The sequence below is a fragment of the Lontra canadensis genome, unplaced genomic scaffold (genome assembly GCF_010015895.1).
Source record: "Lontra canadensis isolate GAN:19392208 unplaced genomic scaffold, GSC_riverotter_1.0 scaffold94, whole genome shotgun sequence".
Lineage (NCBI taxonomy): Eukaryota > Metazoa > Chordata > Mammalia > Carnivora > Mustelidae > Lontra > Lontra canadensis.
In genome coordinates this window covers 7,744,085-7,765,296 of record NW_022631088.1, presented here as the reverse complement: position 1 = coordinate 7,765,296, position 21,212 = coordinate 7,744,085, and the positions used below count along the sequence as shown (strand labels likewise).

Below are 21,212 nucleotides of genomic sequence, written 5' to 3'. Positions count from 1 at the left end.
AACTAGGCAGCGTCCTTGACATCACTCACACATCTTTTGAATCTGTCCACTTCTAGCGCTACCCCCAAATCTTGCCCATCCACCACAGCATTTCTCACCCAGATCCTCTTGCTTGCCTTCTGCCTCCATGCTTACCCCATGCCAGTGGTCCCCGGACTCCAGAAGGCCCCTAAAATTCTTTCCGGAACCTGCAAAGTCAACTCAGACATTATGTGCTCTGTCACCACTTTGACACACGCACTAATGGCACCAGAACAACAGTGGGCGCACAGCTGGCGTCCCAGCAGAGCTCAAGGCAGTGGGACCAACCTGTCCTCGTTCTCATCGCCTGCTTGTTTTCGCACAAAATACCTGCTTCACTTAAGACCGTCCGTGATGAAGCAGAAAAGGTGTTCATTTTAATTAAGTCTCAACTACTGAGATCAAACCTTAATTTTCTGTGTCACGACGAGATGGACAGGTAACGAACAACACACGGGAACCACGACAAATGGGTAACTTAGACTAGCAAAAGTAGGTAATTTGTGTTATCACACTTCTGAAATGAGCTGGTAACAAATGATACCCTTGTGATTGATTAGCGGAAGATCCCACAGGTGGCTCAGACTCTGAGAAAAGACGCTGAGGTCTACTATGTGACACAGCACAACAGGCCTCAGGGACTGCAGAGCAGCCCATTCAAGGATAACCGGCTGCCGCTGCGATCAGGCGGTACAGCTCACCTCCTAGTGTGGGGATCACACTGCTGGTCTGCGGACGGACCGTGCTTGTCCTGTAGCATTTTAACATTTTAAGTTTAATTTCCAACATTGAAAAACCGTAACTTTTTCATATGAAAACCCAAATTTCTGGCTTCTTAAAATAAGTTTGAAAAAATTTTACAACACCAGCCTCCCACTTCTGACCCTTCATACATGCCACCATCCCCACCAGGATGGCCGGCTTGTCCCGGTGGCACTGTCCGTGGTCCCCGCAAGCACAGGCACGCAGCCTCCACCAACAGCCCACAAGCACCCCCTTCATGATCAGTGGGACGTTCGAGATTCTCCTCCACCACAGAGACGGTTAAGGTACGGGTAGCGGGACCTTGTTCAAGCAGACAGTGACAGAACTCGTTACAGCACGGACACGGTCAGTACTCCACGCCAGCACCTGACTCCCGCTCTCAAGCTGGGAAACAATGGTGCGGAGTAGGGAAATCCAGCCCTGGTCTGCAAGCAGAAGACAGGGGGGTCTAAGACCAAATTTCATTTACAAGAGAATGTGATGCTGGGCTAGTTACTTAATTGTTAGACTCATTTTCCCCATGTGTAAAAAGGGCAGATAAAACCATCTTTTCTGCCCACCATAAAGCAATATTATGAAGATGTGCAGACCATGTAAAAGGGTTTTGTTCATTTTGCACATGTGAAAATTCCAAGTTTAAACAGGTGCAGAAATCACCCAAAGGAGACAGCAACGTGAACTGGCTGACAGCCGGGCCCGGAGACACTAAGTGGGATGGAAGACACACCAGCGAAGGAAGGGGGAAAAGTCATGAACACTCGAGACTTGCCTAAAGCCCCAAGGAGGGTAGCTCTGGAGTCCAGACTGAGAGATAGGGCCAGGACCGTGGGCAAACACTCGCCGGAGGAGCTACAGAGTGAACCTAGAAACCCTGGTCAAGGCCAGGAGCCTGGAGAAAAGATTAACAAAGTGTTCCAGAAGGTCTCGTAACCCCCTCAGATCTGGCCACAGGATTAACTCACGCCCACATCAGATCAGAGTCCAGGTTTCATTTGTCTCTAACTAGTACCAAGCCAGATAGGATAGATTTCCAATAAAGAACTGACCTGTTTAAAAAAAAAAAAAAAAAAATACTGCCACAAATAGAATCTAAAAAGGCAGAAAAACAGAAATCCAATTCCTGCTTCTTTCAGATTTTTTTCCCCACTGACAAAGGCAGAGAAGATAAGAAGAATCGCACCGTTACTGATGAGAGTGCAGAAACACCCACTCTCCCCATTCTCTCCTGGTGGGCATGTCATATGGCAGCAGCTGCTAACCAGGAGACGCACCTCTGTGAAGCCTGTGCAAACAGCCACCCATGGAACGGACAGTCCTCTGTGTCCCATTACCTCCCTGGCTACAGCACGGAAGCCAGAGCCAATCCTGGGCAGGTTGGTGACCAACAGCCTCACGAGGGAAAATACACGAGGACAATCACATTCCTCTCCCAGGAATTTTCAATCATTAAGTACGCAGACTTAACCAGCAAGGTGTTCAGAGCTAAGCTAGGGGCTGAGGCTGCCATTAAGGGCCCCCGTATAGTCAGCAGGCAGGAGGCTGGGTTACAGTGCAGTGGAGGGCACAGAAAATCTGAAGCCTCGAGAGAGAAAATACAGAGCTTCCTCAATTCTGGCCCTTTTTCTGGAGATATAGCCACATTTCACCAGCCTGGGAGCTCAGCATCATGACAATCTTACTTCATTTGAGGTAGCGGGTGTCTCTTCTTGGCCACCCAAAGGGCCGAATCTAGAACGGAAAACATCAACAAAAGCAGAGATAAAATCAACAGAACCTTGGAACAAAATGTGAAGGGTCAGTGAGTCTATGGTCATACCTGGAATAGTAGAATCATATTAGGTAAAAGTAATCCTTGGAAAGGTATGCACTGTGTGTCAACACACCAAGCAAACTATTTCATTGCTAACCCACCTCATAGCCCACCTCCAGAGTCCAGGGCAGAGACACGATTAGAAAACACAGACTTCTGTCCCTCCTAGCAAGGTAACTGCTCCGGCAACAGACCACATTACAAGCCCAGCCAAACTAGGCTAAAGAAATAGGCAAAAAGTCAGTTCTGGCCACAACCAGTCTTAAGTGGCTGGTTAAGACAATGGTAAGAGCATACCCAAGAGTGGCTACTCTGGGCCTTACACAAAATGAGTAAGCAGGCTGCAGAGACAGATGACTGCAGGGCAAAGGGACAGACACCAGGCAGCCTTCAAGTGACAAAAGGAACAGCCTCTGGCTTAGAAACCCTGGTCCCCACGAGCGCTGACTGTGCTTTCTGCCTGCGTCTTTGGATGTCTGGAAATTGCAACATTTTTCTCCAAGTTTCTGTTCCTTATGTCAAGGGTGAAGACTGAACACACAGTATACAGTAAAAGTAGAAAAGACAAACGTTGATGAGGGCAGGGAGAAGGGCACACCGCCAACCCACTACCCCTACAGAATGACAAGCCCGCATCGAAATTGCAAGGTCACACATACAGAACAGCAGTGTGTCAACACGGACGAGGCCATGGTGCACCCACATGGGCCATGTGGCCGTCAGAGGCTGCCGCGAAGTCGAGTTATCCCACTACCTGAATTCACGCTCCCTGACTCAGGAACCAAGCAGACTCCAGACAGCACGGGACACCAGCATTCCAGGACACGGAAAGATGGTCACAAGATAGCAAGTGCACAAACGAGCAAAGGTTATGAACCAACACACATCACGTGCGTTTCTGTTCAAAGTAGCACATTTACATATAGTTGTACCTACACGATGAGACTATTTCTGCACTGCCTGTAATGGGGTCTTTTTGCAATTCTCAACCCCACTCTAATTCCTTATAAACAATAAAAACACCTCTAAAAATGTAAGACTTTTTTTTCAGAGGCTGCAAGTTAGGATTTGGAAAACCCAGCCTTGGCTCTCCTGGTCAGGGAGGGAGAAGACGGGGTGGCTGGGCGGAGCTGAAGGACAGACGACAGGGGCCCCGCTGCTCAGAGACAGCTAGTCTCCGCAACAGGCCTCCGGATGGCAGCCCTCCACGGCCTCCCCCGCCCTCCTCACCTTCCCTTCCACCCGTTTGAGGCCTGCCCTGCACCTAACTCCCCAAGTGTGGACTGTCCTCTATGAGCCCTCTGGTCCCCAGCAGCTCAAGGCCTCACTCCTACAGAAAGCAGCCTCTGACCCTCCGGGACAATGATTGCCCCCCCTCGGAAACAGGGCTATTTTCACAGGAACAGCTACTCAACATCTCCAAGGCCGCAGTCAGTGCGCTCCAAGGCCACACAGGCAGCTCTGGATCCCTAACAAGGCGGTTTGCTGTAAGTGAAGTTATATAAGGCCAAAATGGAATCGACGTGCGCAACGTGTCCACTTCCGTAAACATCCCATGAGGCAAAGCCTGGGAAGCAAAAAGATAAAACAGCAGTAAAAAAGCAGCAATCAAATGATTTGTGTTGTGCCCCACGGAAAGACAGACAGAGGAAGAGGAGGCACCCAGGGAAGGAGTCCAGGCCGGTTTGTTCCCCAACTGTGCAAGCGCTTCTCTCTGCGCCATCCCCCCGAAATGCCAGAAGGCTACCCCGTGTCTTCCAGACACTCTGGCCGCGGAGATGCAGGGCCCCTCAGGAGCTCTTCCCCCCTGTTCCCCTTCCAGCGGCCTAGAACTTGGGCAGGGCCTGGAGGTGACCAGGATCTGCCACCAAAAGCAGGAGACCAAAACAGAAAACAAGAAGCCTGGCTCCTGGTCTTGCCGACCCTGTTGCGCCACAGCCCCAGTCTGCCAACTCTGGATTTCTGCTCCATTTGTTAAAGTCATCGTTCGGAAGGGTTTCAGGTCCCGGTGCTGCAAGCGTTCCTGACACGCGAGCAGGGGGCTGCCAGGAGCTCATCCCGTCTGTCTGTCCTCCCCGGGGCCGGAGAGGACGGAGCACACTCCCCCCACCACCCCCCGCTAGCAGGGAGCACACCATGGCGGGCTCCCCACCCGGCCGGCACCGGTACAGGGGCCCAAAGCCTAGCCCCAAGCGACACCCCGAGTGCAGGACACCCCCCCGAGCGCAGGTCGGTGAGGACACTCAATGTGGTCTCTCCAGAAGGTGACACACACGCTCTGCTCTGATGATAAACAAGCAAAACAACCTGCTGCTCCAGTTACTCCTCTCTGCAAGTCAGTTCTGCTTTCAAACTTTATTCCCTCAAGTAACTACTAAGAAATTGCTCTTGTAATTATTAATAAGCCTTTCATAATAACCACTCCATGAATAAAACAGGGCTTTAATCCCAGGGAAATAAAAGCCAAATCTCTGCTTTGAAAGCATTTCTATTTACAGCTGTGTTTTTACTGTATTTTTCGTGGTTATAAAAACCCTGGATACTCTGAAACTGTTATCTCTAGATGCCTATGAAAACTTATTTTCCAGAGAAAATTTAGCTTTTACATCATAAACCATTCTTAGTGCATTTTAATTATTTTTCAAAGTTTCCTGCTGATTTTCTGCATTTCAGAAATATAGACCATCCTCATGTGGGCACATCTCCACAAATGATCCACAGAAAGAACTTACACCCAGTTTCTAAACTATCTGCACATATGTTCTTCTAGTATTTATTAAGCTATAAAATATGTATTAAGAATCTTCCAGGACAGAATCACTAGGTATTACAAGGAAGTAAAGCGAAATAAAAAATCTTTCTGATGTATAAGCAATTGAGGTGTTCCCTTTTCAAAACTAACAGGAACACGTCGTTGGCGAAAAGGATGAAATCCCTGTGAATTAAAGACATGCGGCACTTACAGAGACAACCAACCTCTCTTGATACGAATGCTGGCACCTAAACATGGTAGAAATGGCTGCTCTCATTCTGCTGAACCTCTTATTTATAAAAGCAACCTATTTCTAAGACAGCTTTCTTCTACGAAATATTGAAATTTTCTCACAATGTACAAGAAAAACTGCTAGTGGCAGTCTAGAATATTTAAATACATCAAAATCTACAGAAAAATCACAGAAGTAACCTCAATTAAATAGTACAAGGAAAAGGATTAAAAGAAATGCTCCCTCCAAAACGCACTGCAAGAGACTCTGCATTTATTTTCCTAGTAGTTTTCCCGGAAAATCCAAACACACAAAAACCACTCTTCCAACAGGTGTTGCCTTCATTGGCTGGTTCAGGTGCTCAACTGTCAATAAAGTCAAGACTTCCACCCAGTTCCCTAGGTGAGCCAAGTTCACTCTCCTGAGATCTCAGTGAAAGGGCTGCCCAAAGGTGGTGCACAGGCCAGGACACAACATGCCCAGCCCCAGAGCACCACTCCGATCGGGGGCCCACTGACGAGTCCTACCCACGTAGGACAGGTAAAGAATCCTGGGCTCTGTTCTCTTGAAAAGGTAAAGCATGCACGTAAGAGGTGTAGAATAGCATCAGCAGGGTTTTTTGTTGTTGTTTTTAAATTGCACTAGTTTCTCCATGGAAAAAAGTCATGGCTAAATTAACTTACATTTTTAAATGAGAAGTAAAGGGATGGACGTGCACCCTCAAACAAAAGTTGTTCTGAGGGGAGTTTTTAAATTGTAAGAGGTTACTGTAGGTTTGCCTGTTACAACATGGTGAGAGTAATTTAACATTTCTTCAGTTCAGCTTAACAAATGCATTTTTATTATTACAAACTAAACAAACCCCCCCAAATTAAGCAACATTACCATACTTGGTGCCTCCAAGTCTAGGTACATTGAAGAACTTCTTACGTGAACTGTCATGCAATGTTTCAATAAGGTATTCAAAAGCATATCCTGAAAAAAAAAATTACACTTTCATTAAAAACAGCTACAAAGTGCTTTAATTTAAAATGAAAATAACTGGAAACCCGCTTTGTCCAAAAGAATTTTTTGCAGTGCTGCACATGCTCTCTACCTGCGCTGTCCAGTAGGACAGCCACAGGCCGCACATGGTTACTGAACACTTGAAATGTGGCTATAGCCACGGGGGAAGTGAACTTTAAAATTTAATTTTTATTAATTTAAATTGAATCACACATGGCCAGAAACCATGGTATTGGACAACACAGCTCAAATTATGACTCCTGTCAAACAGAGACAGGTAAGATAATTAACTCCTGAAATGTGGTAACAAAGAATACCAGGGAAGGAAAAACAAGAATGATTTAAATGATGTACAGGCCTTTTAGGAAGACAAGTCCTGAAAAATGCTAAGTACAGACAGAACAATGCAAAAACCTGACAACTGTCAGAAGGATTGATTTTTTTAAAAAATAACCGAAAGACAGATTTTTACACAGCATTCAACAACGTGGACAAAATCAAAAGGACACCAAAACACAAAACTTAGCAGGGAAGACCACTAGTCTTAGACTGAAGGTAGAAATGAACGAGAAAATATCTGGGTAAATCAAGATTCTCGCCAAGGCAACACTCTTTCTGGTTTTGCGTCACATGAACCTGGGGGTCTCACTGGAGGGCTCCCCAGCTCCCAACGTCCTGGGGGGGGGGGGGGCGAGTGGAGAAGAACGTTCAGATCAGGTCTTTTGTGCAGACTCATGGCTGTGGGTGGGCAAGACCCTCCGTGAGGGCAGCGCCCTGAGCCTGGGGGAGAAGGCAGGAGCACAGCCCCCTCAGACAGCACGAGTGTTCCCTCTCATGCTGGGGGTGGGGGGAAGGGGGAGCAGAGGGACAGAGGAGCAAGGGGCAGGAAGCGCATGGGGGAGGGAAGCAGGGGTGGGGGGGCAGGGGAGCACGGGGCAGGGGGCGGGCAGGAGGGACAGGAGGAGCAAGAGAGGCAGGCGGTAGGAAGGGCAGGAGCGGCAGGAGAGTCAGGGGGCGGGGGGGGGGGGCCGGGGGCCGGGAGGCAAAGGACCGGGAGCAGGGGGCAGGAGGAGCAAGGGGGCAGGGGAGCAGGGGGGCAGGGGGGACAGGGGGACAGGAAAAGCAGGGGACCGGGAGCAGGGGAGGCAGGGGGCAGGAAGAGCAGAGGACCGGGAGCAGGGGCAGAGGGAGCAGGAGGGGCAGGGAGGTCAGGAGGGTGGGGAGACCCACCGCCGCACGCACCGCCGGGAGCCGGCTGACCGGAGCCCGGCCTTGACCGCCCCCACCCCGGCCCGCGGCAGCAGCAGAGGGAGGGGCTCGGGCCGGGCGGCGGGGCCCAGCAGGAGCCCGCGGGACCCCCGCCAGGACTGCCGAGCAGCGGCGGGCCCCGCGCAGGCCCCAGGCCCGGGCGAAGGCAGCGGGGGGCCCCCAGGGAGCGCGGCCCGAGCTCGCCAGCCCCGGCCGAGCGACCCCCGGGGAGGGGAGCGAGCCGCGCGGCGCCGAGCGGGCACTGACCTGCACCGGGGGCGTCCATCGCCGGAGATCATAGTATCCCTGCGCGGAGGGGGCCCGTGGGGGAAGGCGGGGGAGGCCGGGCGGGGAGAGGGGAGGAAGGCGGGCGGACCGGCGGGGGAGCAGGAAGGGGCCGTCTCGCGCAAACACCGCGAGAGCCGCGGCGCCCGGCCGGCTGCGCTCGCGAGATTTGCCGCGCGGCTGTCGCGAGATTTCCGGACGAGGAAACAAAGAAAGACGCGGGGCGGTGCTCGGGGGAGGGGGGCGGTGCTCGGGGGTGGGCGGGGCGCTCGGGAGTCGGGGCGGTGCTCGGGCTGGGGGTGGTGTTCCCGCGGCGAGTTCCGGAGGAGCCGGGCAGTCACCCCCGGACGCTCGGCTCGGCTTCCCCGCGTCGCTCCGCCCCAGCCCCGGCCCCCGCGAGCCCCCACCGCCCAGCCGCCGAGGGTCCGGGGCGCGGGCCGAGCCGGTTCCCAGGCCTTGCCTCCCGGCAGCTTCCGCGGCCTCGGCCGATGGCCGGGTTCTTCCCTTCCCGCCCCGGAGGCTGCGCTTGCTGTGCCGGCCGCTCGGCGTCGGGGTGTCCGGAGACACCAGGGCTCCGCGCTGCGCCCCGAGCCCCGAGCCCTGTCCCCGGCCCGCTCCGCCTGGGTCTCCGGCCGCGCTCGTGCCGCTCCCCAGCCTGCGGCGCCGGAGCCCGGAGACGTGCGTGTCCTCCGGCGCCACGTCCACAGACACCCCGGACGCAGCGTCTCCCCAGGACACTCCCGAGTCCCCGCAGGCCCACGAGTCCTTCCCAGATGCCTGCATCGGCGGGCGGCAGCACCGTGCACCCGCGGTCCGAGCCCGAAACCCACGCGTCGTCCTGGGATCCGTGCGGACCCGGTCTGCGCTCCGCCCCGTCCAGCCCGACCGCCTGCTCCCGCGGCGCTGCAGGGGTGAGAAGAGCTCGCCGAGGGCGCCGGGCACCGCGGACTGCAGCCTTCACTTCCCCAAGGTGAACAGACTCAGCCAGCGGCACCCAGCGACTCGGGCTTTGCCCTCGGTTCCCCTGCACGAGCAAGCCCACAGGTTCCCCGAGTCCTTCGGGGTCGGCTGCCTCACACCTCTGGGTGCCCCGGAGAACCTCTCTGGGCAGAATCACCGCGCTCACTGTGATAACCTCTGCCCTCTCGGCCAACCCCGGCTCCTCCTCAGGCCCTAGTCCGGATAGCGTTTCCCACGGGAAATATTTGCTGACTTTTCCCAGCCCCGAGTCTTTGGGAAAGTGAAGACACGCTTCCCTCTCGCGCCCCTGGGTGGCTCAGTAGGTTAAGTGTCTGCCTTTGGCTCAGGTCTTGATCTCAAGGTCCTGGGACTGAGCACTCCCACCCCCCATCAGGCTCCTTCCTTGGCAAGAAGCCTCCTCCTCCGTCTGTCTCTTACCCTGCTCGTACTCTCTCTCAAATAAATAAAATCTTAATTTTAAAAAAATGCTTTCCTATCCTATATTGTAAATAATGCACTTCATTACACTTGATTGCAATTGCAGATTTACGGTATTTCGCACATCCCGGTTAGATGTATGGGAGAGTTGTGTGGGAGAGTACCCTAGGAGCAGTGGCTTAACCAATACAGACCTGTAATTATCTCCCGTGACAAAACCCACAAGAGCTGTCCCCAGGCCGCTGCCGCAGTTCGGTCACACCATCAAGGATCCTGTCACCTCGTGGTTGTAGGATGACCCCGTTATACAGAAACATAATGTTGTCCTACAACTTCCCAAAGCAGGGGGGAGCTGGTGCAGACCACCTCTCTCTTCTTAGTACTGTTTCTTAGTGTAGTCTCCATGCCCAACTTGGGGCTTGAACTCACAACCTCAAGATGAAGAGTCCCACGCACCCCTGAGCCAGCTGGGCGCCCCAGAGCATCTCTCTCCTTTTACCAACATGACTTCCGAAGATCCTCTCCAGACCTCTCTTTGACCAGAAATCAAATCAGTCCTTCTCCACGCCATCAAACCCAACTCCCATTCAAGGCGTATGATTTTGGAGTGTCTCCTTTACTACCCTGGCATGAAATTCACCGATAACTTGCACAGAACAATAAAATAATCTACATGATGCCCTAACTGTAATATAAAGGAAAGACAAAAGTAACTGATTAGAAAATACTGTTACAATATATAGGACACAGGCATGTCTGTACTACATGATGTATTGGTGTCTCAGATGCTAGCATCTACTTACAGTGGCTTTACAGAACACAATATTAAATGCTTTTTCATTTACATTTGACATTTCAAAATAAGGATGAAGTATATAGTGCATAAATATATATCATGAAGGCATGTATATGATAAGCGCACATACGTGATATCATACAGGCCATGGGGGGAGAGTAATAAATGTATCGATGACTCCAATGTAGAAGCGTTGTCGCTGTTGATTTTCTGAAATAGTGAACAATTCTTGGTAAAGTGCCAAACAAAGTAAATTACAAGCTTTCCTCTTTCTACGCGATATTTGCATACCTGGGAAATTCAGTGTACATTAAAACCATACCCAGATTACTTTTATTTGTAAATGGCGTTAAGTTTTAGGCTCATATACTTGTAAACAAATCTGCTGTTCTTGCTTTTCTATTTGTGTGTTATGTACCCAAATACCTGGCAGCCTGTTCGGCAGGCGCTCGTCTGCTTCTTTCCTGTGTAGCTGTGCGCTGTGGGGTGCAGGCAGCCTGACGTTTGTTAACTCCGCCGAAAGTGCTCCCCCACTACAGCAACAACCAAAAACACCCTCCTGTTTTCTGAATGTCTTGATTCCACTGAGAAGCACTAACTTAGATCAATCACCATGTGTCCTGGGGCTGGACTCATTATTGCCTTTAAAAAAAAAAAAAAAGCGAAGAACTTTAGCCACTTGGGTGGCTCAGTGGGTGAAGTGGCAAACGTGGTAAAAGCATGTGGTTAAACAAACTGTGGCCCAACCTCAGGGTGGAGGAGACTCAGCGATAAAAAGGAAGAAACTAATAGTACAACAACCGGATGGACCTCCAGGAAGGAAGTTGAAGGAAAAAAGTCAATCCTAAAAAGTTCTATAGAGTACGGTTCTATTAACACAACATTCTTGAAAATGTGGAAATTACAGAAACGGAGAACAGGTGAGCTGCTGGCCAGGGGCTCAGGGAGGGCGGAGGAGCGCAGCCTGGAAGGGAAGTGGGTGAGATCATAAAAGGGCAGCACGACGGACCTTTGGAAATGGTCTGTATCTTCACTGTGGTCGTGGTGACATGAGTGGTAAAATCACATAGAACTACACACACACACACACACACACACACACACACACACACACACGGGCCTGGCAAAAGAGCAGCAGTCTGAAAGGTGAAAAGATTGTATCAATGTCCATATCCTTACTTTGCTACTGTGCTTTGTTACATGGGAGAAGACTGGGTGAAGAGTACTCAGCCTCTCTATTACTTCTTACAACAGCATTTACATCTACAAAGATCACAAAATAAAAAGGTTTTAAAACGGGTGAATTAGAGCTCCATGAACTTGTTTATTTTTTTAAAGATTTCATTTATTTTATTTGTCAGAGAGAGAAAGCATGAGCAGCAGGCAGAGGGAGAAGTCTCCCCGCAGAGCAGAGAGCCCGATGCAGGGCTCCATCCCAGGACCCCAGGATCACCACCTGAGCCAAAGGCAGATGCTTAATCCACTGAGCCACCAGGTGCCCCCCAAATTGGAGTTTTTATTAGCAAGGAAGACGAGGGAACATCGGTGAGTTTGGCAACCCCCAGTGTCTGCCACATACCAGCAGACTACACGCTCTGGGAGGACCCATGCTGTCCCCAGCATCAAATACAGCGCCAGGCACAGAGTAGATACCAATTTAAAGCCTGCCCACTGAACGAAATGACCTGTTCAAGGTTGTCCATCCGGCCACACCAGAGTAAAAACAAAGGCTAATCGTTTGGTTCTCCTTTCAACACTTAGAAAATGTGCATTTGGTTTTTATTTAGAAGAGAGATGAGGAAGTTCAATGAGAAGAGCAGAGGAGGACCTTCCCCCAAAGGCCACACACAGGAGTGAACGCCATCTCTCTGCCTAGGTCCCAGCATTTTTCCCCAACCACATCCGCATTCTTCCAAGAGATGATCTCACAATACATTTGTCTCAGGTCCCCTTCCTGCTGGGATTTTTCACCCTTGTGATACTCCAGTGCCCTTAGACGGGTGCCCTATGCAGGCCCGTCTCTTTTTCTTCAATTAAACTTTTTATTTCGGGAAAAAATTCAAGGATACAGAAATTGTGAGAAAATTACAATACACTTTCTCATACCTGCCACCTTGATTTATTTAGTGTTGACATTTTGCCACATTTGCTTTATCTTTCTCTCTGTTTACACACGGCATAATGAGACCCTCGATATTTGGGGACATTTATTAGTTTGTTTTCCGGCTTGAGGTGTAATTGGCCATAACACTGTGGAAGTTGAAAGTGGACAACATGATGATGGGAAAACATGCGTATTTGGAAATGATTACTACAATAAAGTTCATTAAGATGTCTGTCACTTCACATAGTTATGTTTTTTGTATGAGAAGTTTTAAGATCTAGTGTCTCAGCAACTTTCAAGTGACAGTACACCACCGCTGAGTGCAGTCACCCATCCTCATTATTTCTTATTCTAGCTCTTCCTGAAACATTCGAGAGTAAATTACAGAGGTTACAACGCCTCAGCCCCAAACATTGCACCACGTATCTCCCGAGAACAAGAAAAATCTCTTACACAACCAGAGCGTCGTGATCAAATTCAGGAAATTTAACATGGCTACAGCACTATTACCTAACTTAAAACATATATTCAAATTTTGCCAACTGTCCCAATATTGTCCTTTCTAGAAACTTCTTTCAACAATCCAGAATCCAATCCAGAATCAGGCATTGCACTTAGACGTCGGCGTCTTTCGTCTCCTGTAATCTGGAACTGTCCTTCAGCTTTTCATTTTCCTTTATGGCGCCTACTGCCTTGAAGAATGCGGGCGCACTGTTTGCACCGTATGCTTAAGTTTCGGTTTGCCTGACTGTTTCTTGGGATGAAATTTAGATGATGCGGCTTTTGCAGGAATGCCGCACAAGTGATGGTGTGTCCCCTTCACGGCGTCATACCAGGAGGCACCTGACTTCATTTAGTTCCCTTTTGGTAACCAAGCCACGTCTTCCCGAAAATCAGATAGGGGGTTAAGTTCAAGTCCGTGGGACTCTGGGGTCCAACTGCTACCCCATCCATAGCTTTGTGGGTTGCCCTAGGCTCATTTAGTACGAGGGGTGGGACGGAGGCCCCCACGCCTTTCTGAATCTTCTCCGGATGGGCTCTTAGTCGCTAAGCCCTGAGTCCTGCCCTGTTCATCCAATCTACGGTTGGCCCGGTGGGGGGGGGGGCGCACTATTTGGTTACTGATAGTTTCACAATAAATGCAGTATCTTCAAAAAATCAAGAACACCTTGGAAGATGGCTGAGTCTGATCACAGGTAAGGTAGGCGCCGCTGGCCTCCACCTGGAGTATGAAATCAAAGGGGACTATTGTATCCTGAAGCAGGTAACTCTTTTCGTTTAGCTGCTAGGATTAGAGCACATGTTAAACTTTTTTTAGAAACTCACTAAAATCCCTACCTATTGCCAGCAAGTGGTTACAAAGTCAGTGAAGGCTTACAGAACAGTGTCCTTGGAACTGTGATAAGATAGGAAAGAAATAGGAAAGGCTACTATTCCTCAAATCGTTAGATCTTTTTTCTAGGGGAAAACTCAGAATTACCATCAATAAAATGACAGAAGAACATAAATTTCAAAAAAGGCAATTATGGGCTAAATTGCATCCCTCCAAATTTCGAGTGTTGAGGTCCTAACCCCCGGTACCTCAGAATGTGACCTTGTGTGGAAATAGGGTCATTGCGGGTATAATTAGCTAAGAGGAGATCATACCAGAGTATGGTGGGTCCCAATCCCGGGACCAGAGTTCTTAGAAGAGAGAACAGGAACGTGGACGCACAAAGGAAAGGAAGCCACATGAAGAAACAGAGCCTCACACAGGGAGCACTCGAGATAGGGGTAATACAGCTACGAGTTAGGGGAGTGGAGGCGGGAGCAGGAGCAGGTTGTCCCTCCTGGCCCCTGAAGAAAGCAGCACTGTCCACACCTGGGTGTCAGCCGTCCAGCCTCTAGAACTATGAGACAGTGAGTATCTGCTGGGGAGACCCCCGACTTTTATGTGGTTTAACTTTGTAGTCATTTCCTAGTGGGTCTCCCTGCCCACCCCTCACCACGGTCCCGACCCCCCGTTACGGCCCCAGGATATTCTTCTTCCCGTCTGCTTAAAATCCTTCAGAGTCACCCCATTTCCTTCAAGGTGAAAATCTGAATTTCCCCGCCCAGCAGCCGAGGCCGTTTCGGACCTGATCCTCCCCTACTGTCCGGTCCTACCTCCTGACACAAGCCCCATCCTTCCCAACACTGTTCCTATGTGGAACAGAGGCTGCCTGGTTCTCCCCAGACACAAGCTAGCCATAACCTGGGTCCCGGGCACACTCAGCAGCTGATACCTGGCCAGCCTTGGAGTGGTGGAGGGTCCTCTCTGCAAAGTACTCATGGCTCTCTCTGGTCTCCTGCTCCCCGGCCTCAGGCTCTGTCTTTCTTGCCCTCCTGGCTGCCTGGGCTCCCCCCTCCTAGCACGTGGCTCCCTGGGCTTTCACTCTTGGTGTCTTGTCCATTCCCTGAATGCGAGGGGCAGGTGTGTACCCTCCGTCCCTCTCTCCCAGCGCAGGGCCCGGCACGTGGCGGCGGCTCCAAAACGTCTCATCGAATGTGCGCATGGGTGAGTGAGGGAGTGCGAGAAACTGGACCGTGCCTCTAAGAACCCCCAAATTTGTACAACAGGCACATTAGACATAAATGATTCGAATTATGAAACAGTTCATCCTTTAAAAGATAATTTTCTGCAGGAATTCAGTAAATGGGAAGCTGCTCCAGTGAATCTGAAAACACGACTCGGATTTAAAAATCCCATGATAGACGCTTGACTCTTGGACTCTTGGTACTTGGACACTTTAATTTGGTTCCACAACTGTTGAGCTATGACCTATCGCCTTCCAGAATACTGAAGAGGAAAGTGCACTTCACTCTAGGTGTTAAGGAAATTCGTAACCACTAACAGCTCTCCAAACCTCTTCCTTGCGAGACACCTTTTCTCATGGAAACCCTCGCAGCCGCCCCATGAAGCTCAAGTTCAGGAATTTCTGGCTGCAGGAAGCACCCTTCAAATTCAAGCCACTTCTTATCCCGGCTGAAGTCCTTCTGTTTTCTCAGAAGCATGGGGTCGGGGAGCTCCCTCACCAAGCCTGAGGCAAGGGCAGCCGAGCGGCTAGTCTCCTGGCAAGAACAGCCCCAGCACAGCTCCCGTTTCTCTGATGGCCGACCTCAGCCTGGCCCCGCTCTGGGGCTGGGGATGCACGGGAAGTTAGGACGGCTCCCGGCTTATCTCTGAGCCCAGGCAGGACACAGGCTCTCGGACGATGTGTCCACAGAGCCAGAAAACAATGTTACCAGGAGGCAGTAGCGTTTGAACTCAGAAACTTTGTGGTTGGGATCTTTCTCAGCCGGCACTGTGGACATTTCATACAATTTTCTGCTTCTTCTGCCCAAACGACTAAGACTCTCCTTTGGTCAATTCGACCCTTCCCCATTCCCCACGCACAGGTCCACCAATGGACTCAGAATTTGGCTCAGGAATTGGAAATGAGCATCATTAGAAGCAACACTTTTGCTGAGAAAAAGAAGCTTTCCTTTCTCCTCCAGAAGCTGTGGGGAATGAAGTGGTGATGTCTGGTGCTACTGCAGCCACTTCACCACCACCATGGTGGGCCCGGAGCTGTGGCGTCCACTGTGGGGAAACTGAGAAGAAAATAAAGAGTGTGGAAAACAAAGAGGAGACACGGAGTAAAACGGGGTCCTTGGTGTCATCCTTGTAGCTTGCGGATCAAACCTTTCCTGTTCTCCACAAGAACTAAAAAATTTTTTCAGTTCTGTGAGCCAATAAACCCCTTTGTAGCTCCAGTCAATTTGTGCTTTTGTTCATTTTTGATAATTTGCATCAAAAGACCTGATAGCACTTACTAGCTGTGCAATTTTGGGCAAATTACCTAACTTCTCTGACCTGTGGTTTCCTCAGTCGTAAAGTTAGGACAATAACAGTGAGAACGATGACAGATTATTGTGCCCATCAAATGTACGTGAGGCTTGGATTGGTTTTCAATAGTGACTGGAACAAACCCAGTGGCTTAAAGACAACACGGTTGTATCATCTCATCGCTGTGAGGTCAGAATTCTGACGTGAGGTTCAGGGCTAGAATTGAGGTGTCCACGGGGCTGCGTTCCTCTCTGGGGGCAAGATGGGAGAATCATTTCCTTGACTTTCCAGTTTGCACAGGCTGCTCTAACTCCTCGGCTTGTGCTGCGGGCATCTGCAGTGCTCACAATGGTGGCGGCGGTGTCCCTGAAACCTCTGGTTCTCCTACCCCTGGCGGCGGCGGTGTCCCTGAAACCTCTGGTTCTCCTACCCCCCTCTTTCACTTATAAGGGGATTTGTGATTACCCGTCCAGCTGGATAATCCGGGATAATCTCCTTTTCCCAAGGCTGGACGATTAGCAGCCTTCATTCCTTCTGCAGCCTTAATCCCCCCTTGCTGTACCGTTCGCACAGGGTCCTGGGATTAGGAGAGGACATCTATGCGGGCGAAGCCCATGGGACTTATTCTGCCTCACGGGGTCCAGACTGGGGTGGACACCCCTGCCGTGCTCGCTGATGCACAGAGGAACACTGAGGCCCAGCTGGGGGAACAAGAAAGTCTCTAGGGGAAAATGACATCTATGCTGAGCCCACCGTGACGTCTGGCGTTGACCTGATAGCTCGGGCATGGGGCCAGGCACTTCGCTGTGACCATTAGTGATCTTCACGCAATTCAAACTGAACCACAGATAAATAACGGAAGGTAAGCAACCTTAGTTCCATTTCACAGACTGGGAACCGGAGGTCCAGAGATGTGGTACTACGGCCCCTCGTGCGCTGGCAGGACTAGAGAGGTTTCCTCCAGCGAAGAAGACACAAAGGTGGGCAGATTCGGGTGTGGGGACCGGCGGGCCCCGCGGGGGACAGCAGCACAGGGGGTGGGCTGCCAGGAAACCACACTGTGCTGGCTGTGGTCTTCACGAGCTCTCAGGGGTCAGAGGCAGGTGAAGCTGGCCCGTCTCAGGGTTTCTCCGAAGGCTGGGTCACCCTCCGCGGCGTGCGGTCCAGCCCGATGCGGGGTGCTGGCCAGCCATGGGGCTTCGTCCGTGGGTCCCTGTGGGCTCCTGCTGGGGGCTCTGCCCGCCCCGCCGTGCTTGGTGCCCAGAAACCCCCGGGGGGGGCGGTTTGGAGGGACAGCTCGGGCGAGACAGACCACATGGCTTCAGGGGCAGCCATGGGCTATGGCCCTCCAGCAACGATGGCGGAGAAGCCGAGGTCCCAGCTCTGGACCAGCTGACTTTAGAACCTCACCGCATGTAGGCAGCCACTGCTGGGTATGGTTCCAGAGATCCTCAGGGATTAGGACTTGTTTGGACAGGACGGGAGCTCCGCTGCATAGAGAACTTTGCAGGCCACCTCCTGAGAACCGGATGTCTTCCTCAGTAGGCGGCGAGCCCACCCGAAGCTTCAGGATCCCAGTCTGGGCGGGGGGGGGGCTGGCTTCTGCCCTTCCTGTCGGATAAAGCAGCTGAGGCCCAGAGAGAGGGAAGGGCATAGGCAAGCCCCACCTTCCCAGGGATTCCTGTGGCCGAACGCTTTCCTAGGAGCCCCACCACCTGTCGCCCTTGAGAGAATAAGGGGGAACACAGCACGCAGAGCTCCTGCCCCCCAGAAGCCTCAGAACGGTGGGCTGCTTCAGGTGGGCTGGAGACCACACCCCGCAGGGACGGTCTCGGCCACTGTGTGCCTCCTGCAACAGGTCCCAACGGACCTCCTCCTGCTTCTTCACGGATAGAGCCCACGTGCTGGAGGGACTCGCTCAGACTTAGCTGATCCGGGGCATCTGGCTGGAAGGCGGCTGCGGCGAGAAGGGCCCTGGGACGTGTGTGGGCTTCTGCGCAGCTCTGGGTGGTATCCGAGCAAACGTGCATGAGCCTCACATCCTCTTGCTCTTTTAGGAAACACGACCTTGGTGTGGCACAGAAATATCGCCGCCTGCCGTCTGCCGAAGGGTGGGGGAACACAGGGCATGACCTGCGGAATGCCCACTCCGCGCGAAGCCCTGCGGACACGCTCCCCACGAAAACCCCTTGGGCAGGCATTATGAGTCCCACGTTCGCTCAGGAGGAAATTGCAGCTCAGAGAGGGTGAACGACTCGCCCAAAGCCACACAGATCGTGGTGGCGCACTTAGGACTTGAACCCTGGTTAGCTGAACTCAAAGGAAGGAGGTTTTCCAAATCCCAGGACAACTTCCTTTCAGGGAAGCATCAGGGACCTCCGGACACCAGGCTGTGTGGTCTGAGCTCCTGGCAAGTGCAGGAATTCCTTCGGCGGAGTCTGTCAGGCCCACAGGGCGTCGAGGCCCACAAGTCAGTACGCCTGGGTTTTGCCTCTAACCAGCTGTGATCTGGGCTCTGACTTGAACAAGCCAAGTTCATCCGTCTTTGAAGGCTGAACTAGTCCACACTCTCATATCTCCCCGACCTGAAAGTCAGCGATTCTGTGGTAAACCCCGTGGCCTGGCTCCCGTGGTACCTTCCTGGACCACAGAAGCTGCCCCACGATGACCACATTCGCACGATGCCCTGGCAGGTCGGGATTTGGCTGTGATTTGAGCTCTGAAGCTCTGACTCAGAACTGGATTCTGTGGAGAAACGGGCGTGTGTTTTGCTGGAACGGAATGGAGTGGGGGCTACGCGGCGAGGATAGCCTCCTGGGGGTCACGTGCCTTCAGCTCCCCTGGTGGCCCGGTTCTGTGAGCTGATTCGAGAGGCTCTCCGCGCCCCTCCCGACCAGCCAGGGAGGTTCCAGCTGAAGCAGGAATGACTGCCCAAGACCCAAGGGAGCTGCCACAGCTCCAGCACCACACGGAGGCTGCTACCATCCAGAAGCTTCTATGATGGTACAAGTGTCACAATCAGGATGCCACCATAGTCAGAAGATGCAGCCGCAGCTACGCCCAGAGCCGTGCTGGGCCTGCTGCCGTCCACCCCAGCAACTGCCATGCTCTCTGCTTCCTAACACGCACGAAGGTAGTGGCTGGACGCCGGCGTTTCTGCAAGATCAGCAGACCGGGCTCCTCCTCACCTCCGACGGGGGGGATGCCCATCTGAGCCCTGCTAAGCGGGCTCCAGCGCCCCAGCCTCGACCGTTGAGGAAGAGGGGGAACCGAGGCGAAGCCCTGTCTGCCACCACCAGCTCTTTTCTGTGAAGACTAAATGGGATAGATTCTGGGGTCTGTAAGCCAAGAACCCAGACCAACACCTGCTGTCTCTGCTGGCAGGGCGCTCTGCCTTGGGAAGACGCCTGCCCAGCACATGGCCGCCCGACCACGGCACATCCACCCAACCACGGGCCTGTCTACCTGTCCAGCACGTGGCCATCCGACCATGGACGGGCACGTCCACTTGTCCGTTGAGCTGAAACCTGTGCTCATCTGGCTCTCGCCCCTCCATGCTCTGCTTTCTAGAGGCAAACACAATGAGCCAACTCCTACGTGCGTACGTCAGAGATCTTAGGATGGTGACCGACGTCCCAGAACTGGGCTCGGCTTTCAGACGGTCACCACCGAGGACCGCCTGGCCCCAAAGTCCAGCCGCAGAAGCCGGGGCAGAGGGAGTGGCAGGGACCACCTGTCACCTCCCACAGGAGAAGGGTATAGCCACGGGGTCTTAGCATAGGCCCAGTCCCTTGGAACCCACCGTAAACAGTGCTCGAATCTGGTCGCCAGAGGGCGTCAAGGTAAGCGGGTCTCGGTCTCGGTGAGGACCAGCTGCATCTGGACAGCTTCCTCCTCCCGTTCTCCCGGCACTTGGCCACCACCCACTGCCGCCTCGTTAAGGAGCCAGCAGCTCAGGGAGCTAGCAGGTGGCGGCTCATTACCCAACCTTTCAGAGAAGGGCACCTGGAGGTCAAGTGACTTTTTTCACATCATGCTAATTAAAACCTTCTGTAGCTGTTATTTGCAAGTTCATGGGCTCCTTAAAAGCTCTGTCCGTGATTTTAAAAGCTCAATTCACTCACCAACCACTTTCACGCTGCCATTAAGAAGAGGAGTCAAACAGAAAAGAAGAGGCAGGTCCCCCTCATTCTGGTTTTGTGTGACTGTCAGAGAGTTTGGTGAAATAAATTAACTGCCTTTGGCCCCAGAATTTGTTTATCCATAATACTTCTTGGTCTCCTACACTGAGTAAATATTATGAACTATACAGACCCCGAGAGCTTGACCCCGAGAAACAGACCGTCCAGTGGGGCATGGCCGCGTGTGCTGGCCAGAGGGTGAGGAGCTGGTCCTGCCGGGGCAACGGGCTAACACTTGCAAGACGAGGGGAGAGACAGGAAGAGAAGGCACAAGCATCCCGTCCTTACCGTGGGAACCTCCTGAGTGGCCGGCCGGGAGTCTGGGCGCCCTGGTCCTCGGCCTGGCTCTTCTCTCCAGCCTTCCTGTGGACGCGGGCGCAGCCAGGATCTTCCTGGTAAAGTCTGCCTTGACTGGAGCTCGCCTGGGTCGCGGCCGGTGAAGGGCACTTTCTGGACCGTGACTGAGCCAGGAGAAGAGAAGACCAGGCCTTTCGGGCAGATTGAGCAGATTTGCAAGGACAAGTGTGAATCTCTAAACGTCCCTTTCCTACCAGGTCCTCGCCCTGAGGGTCACACACTGGAGGAGTATCCTGCCATGGTGCCCAGCAGCCCCTAGGAAGAAGCTGGGTGGTGGGGACACAGTCTCTCTGTGTTGTTTTCCCAACCTTCTGCGCATCTGTAATTCTCTGGAAACAGAGTTTTTTGTTGGGGTTTGTTTGGGGCTTTTGTCATTTTGTTTGTTAGAAGCTCATTGCCGTTGATACTCCT

General features: G+C 52.3%; 1 protein-coding gene across 2 annotated transcripts in view; it reads right to left on the bottom strand.

Annotated features, from left to right (window-relative positions):
• IREB2 (iron responsive element binding protein 2) overlaps nt 1-8,230 on the bottom strand; it is a 39,500-nt gene extending 31,270 nt beyond the window's left edge. For both annotated transcript variants that reach the window (XR_004380210.1, XM_032836768.1), the window contains exons 1-2: nt 8,101-8,230; nt 6,466-6,555 (exon numbers count right to left, since the gene is read on the bottom strand). Coding sequence is in view for 1 of the 2 variants with exons in the window: in XM_032836768.1 (XP_032692659.1) it covers nt 6,466-6,555; nt 8,101-8,119 (109 nt within the window). In the remaining variant the exon portion in view is untranslated. The remainder of the gene's footprint in view (nt 1-6,465; nt 6,556-8,100) is intronic.
• Nucleotides 8,231-21,212: the final 12,982 nt, after the last annotated feature.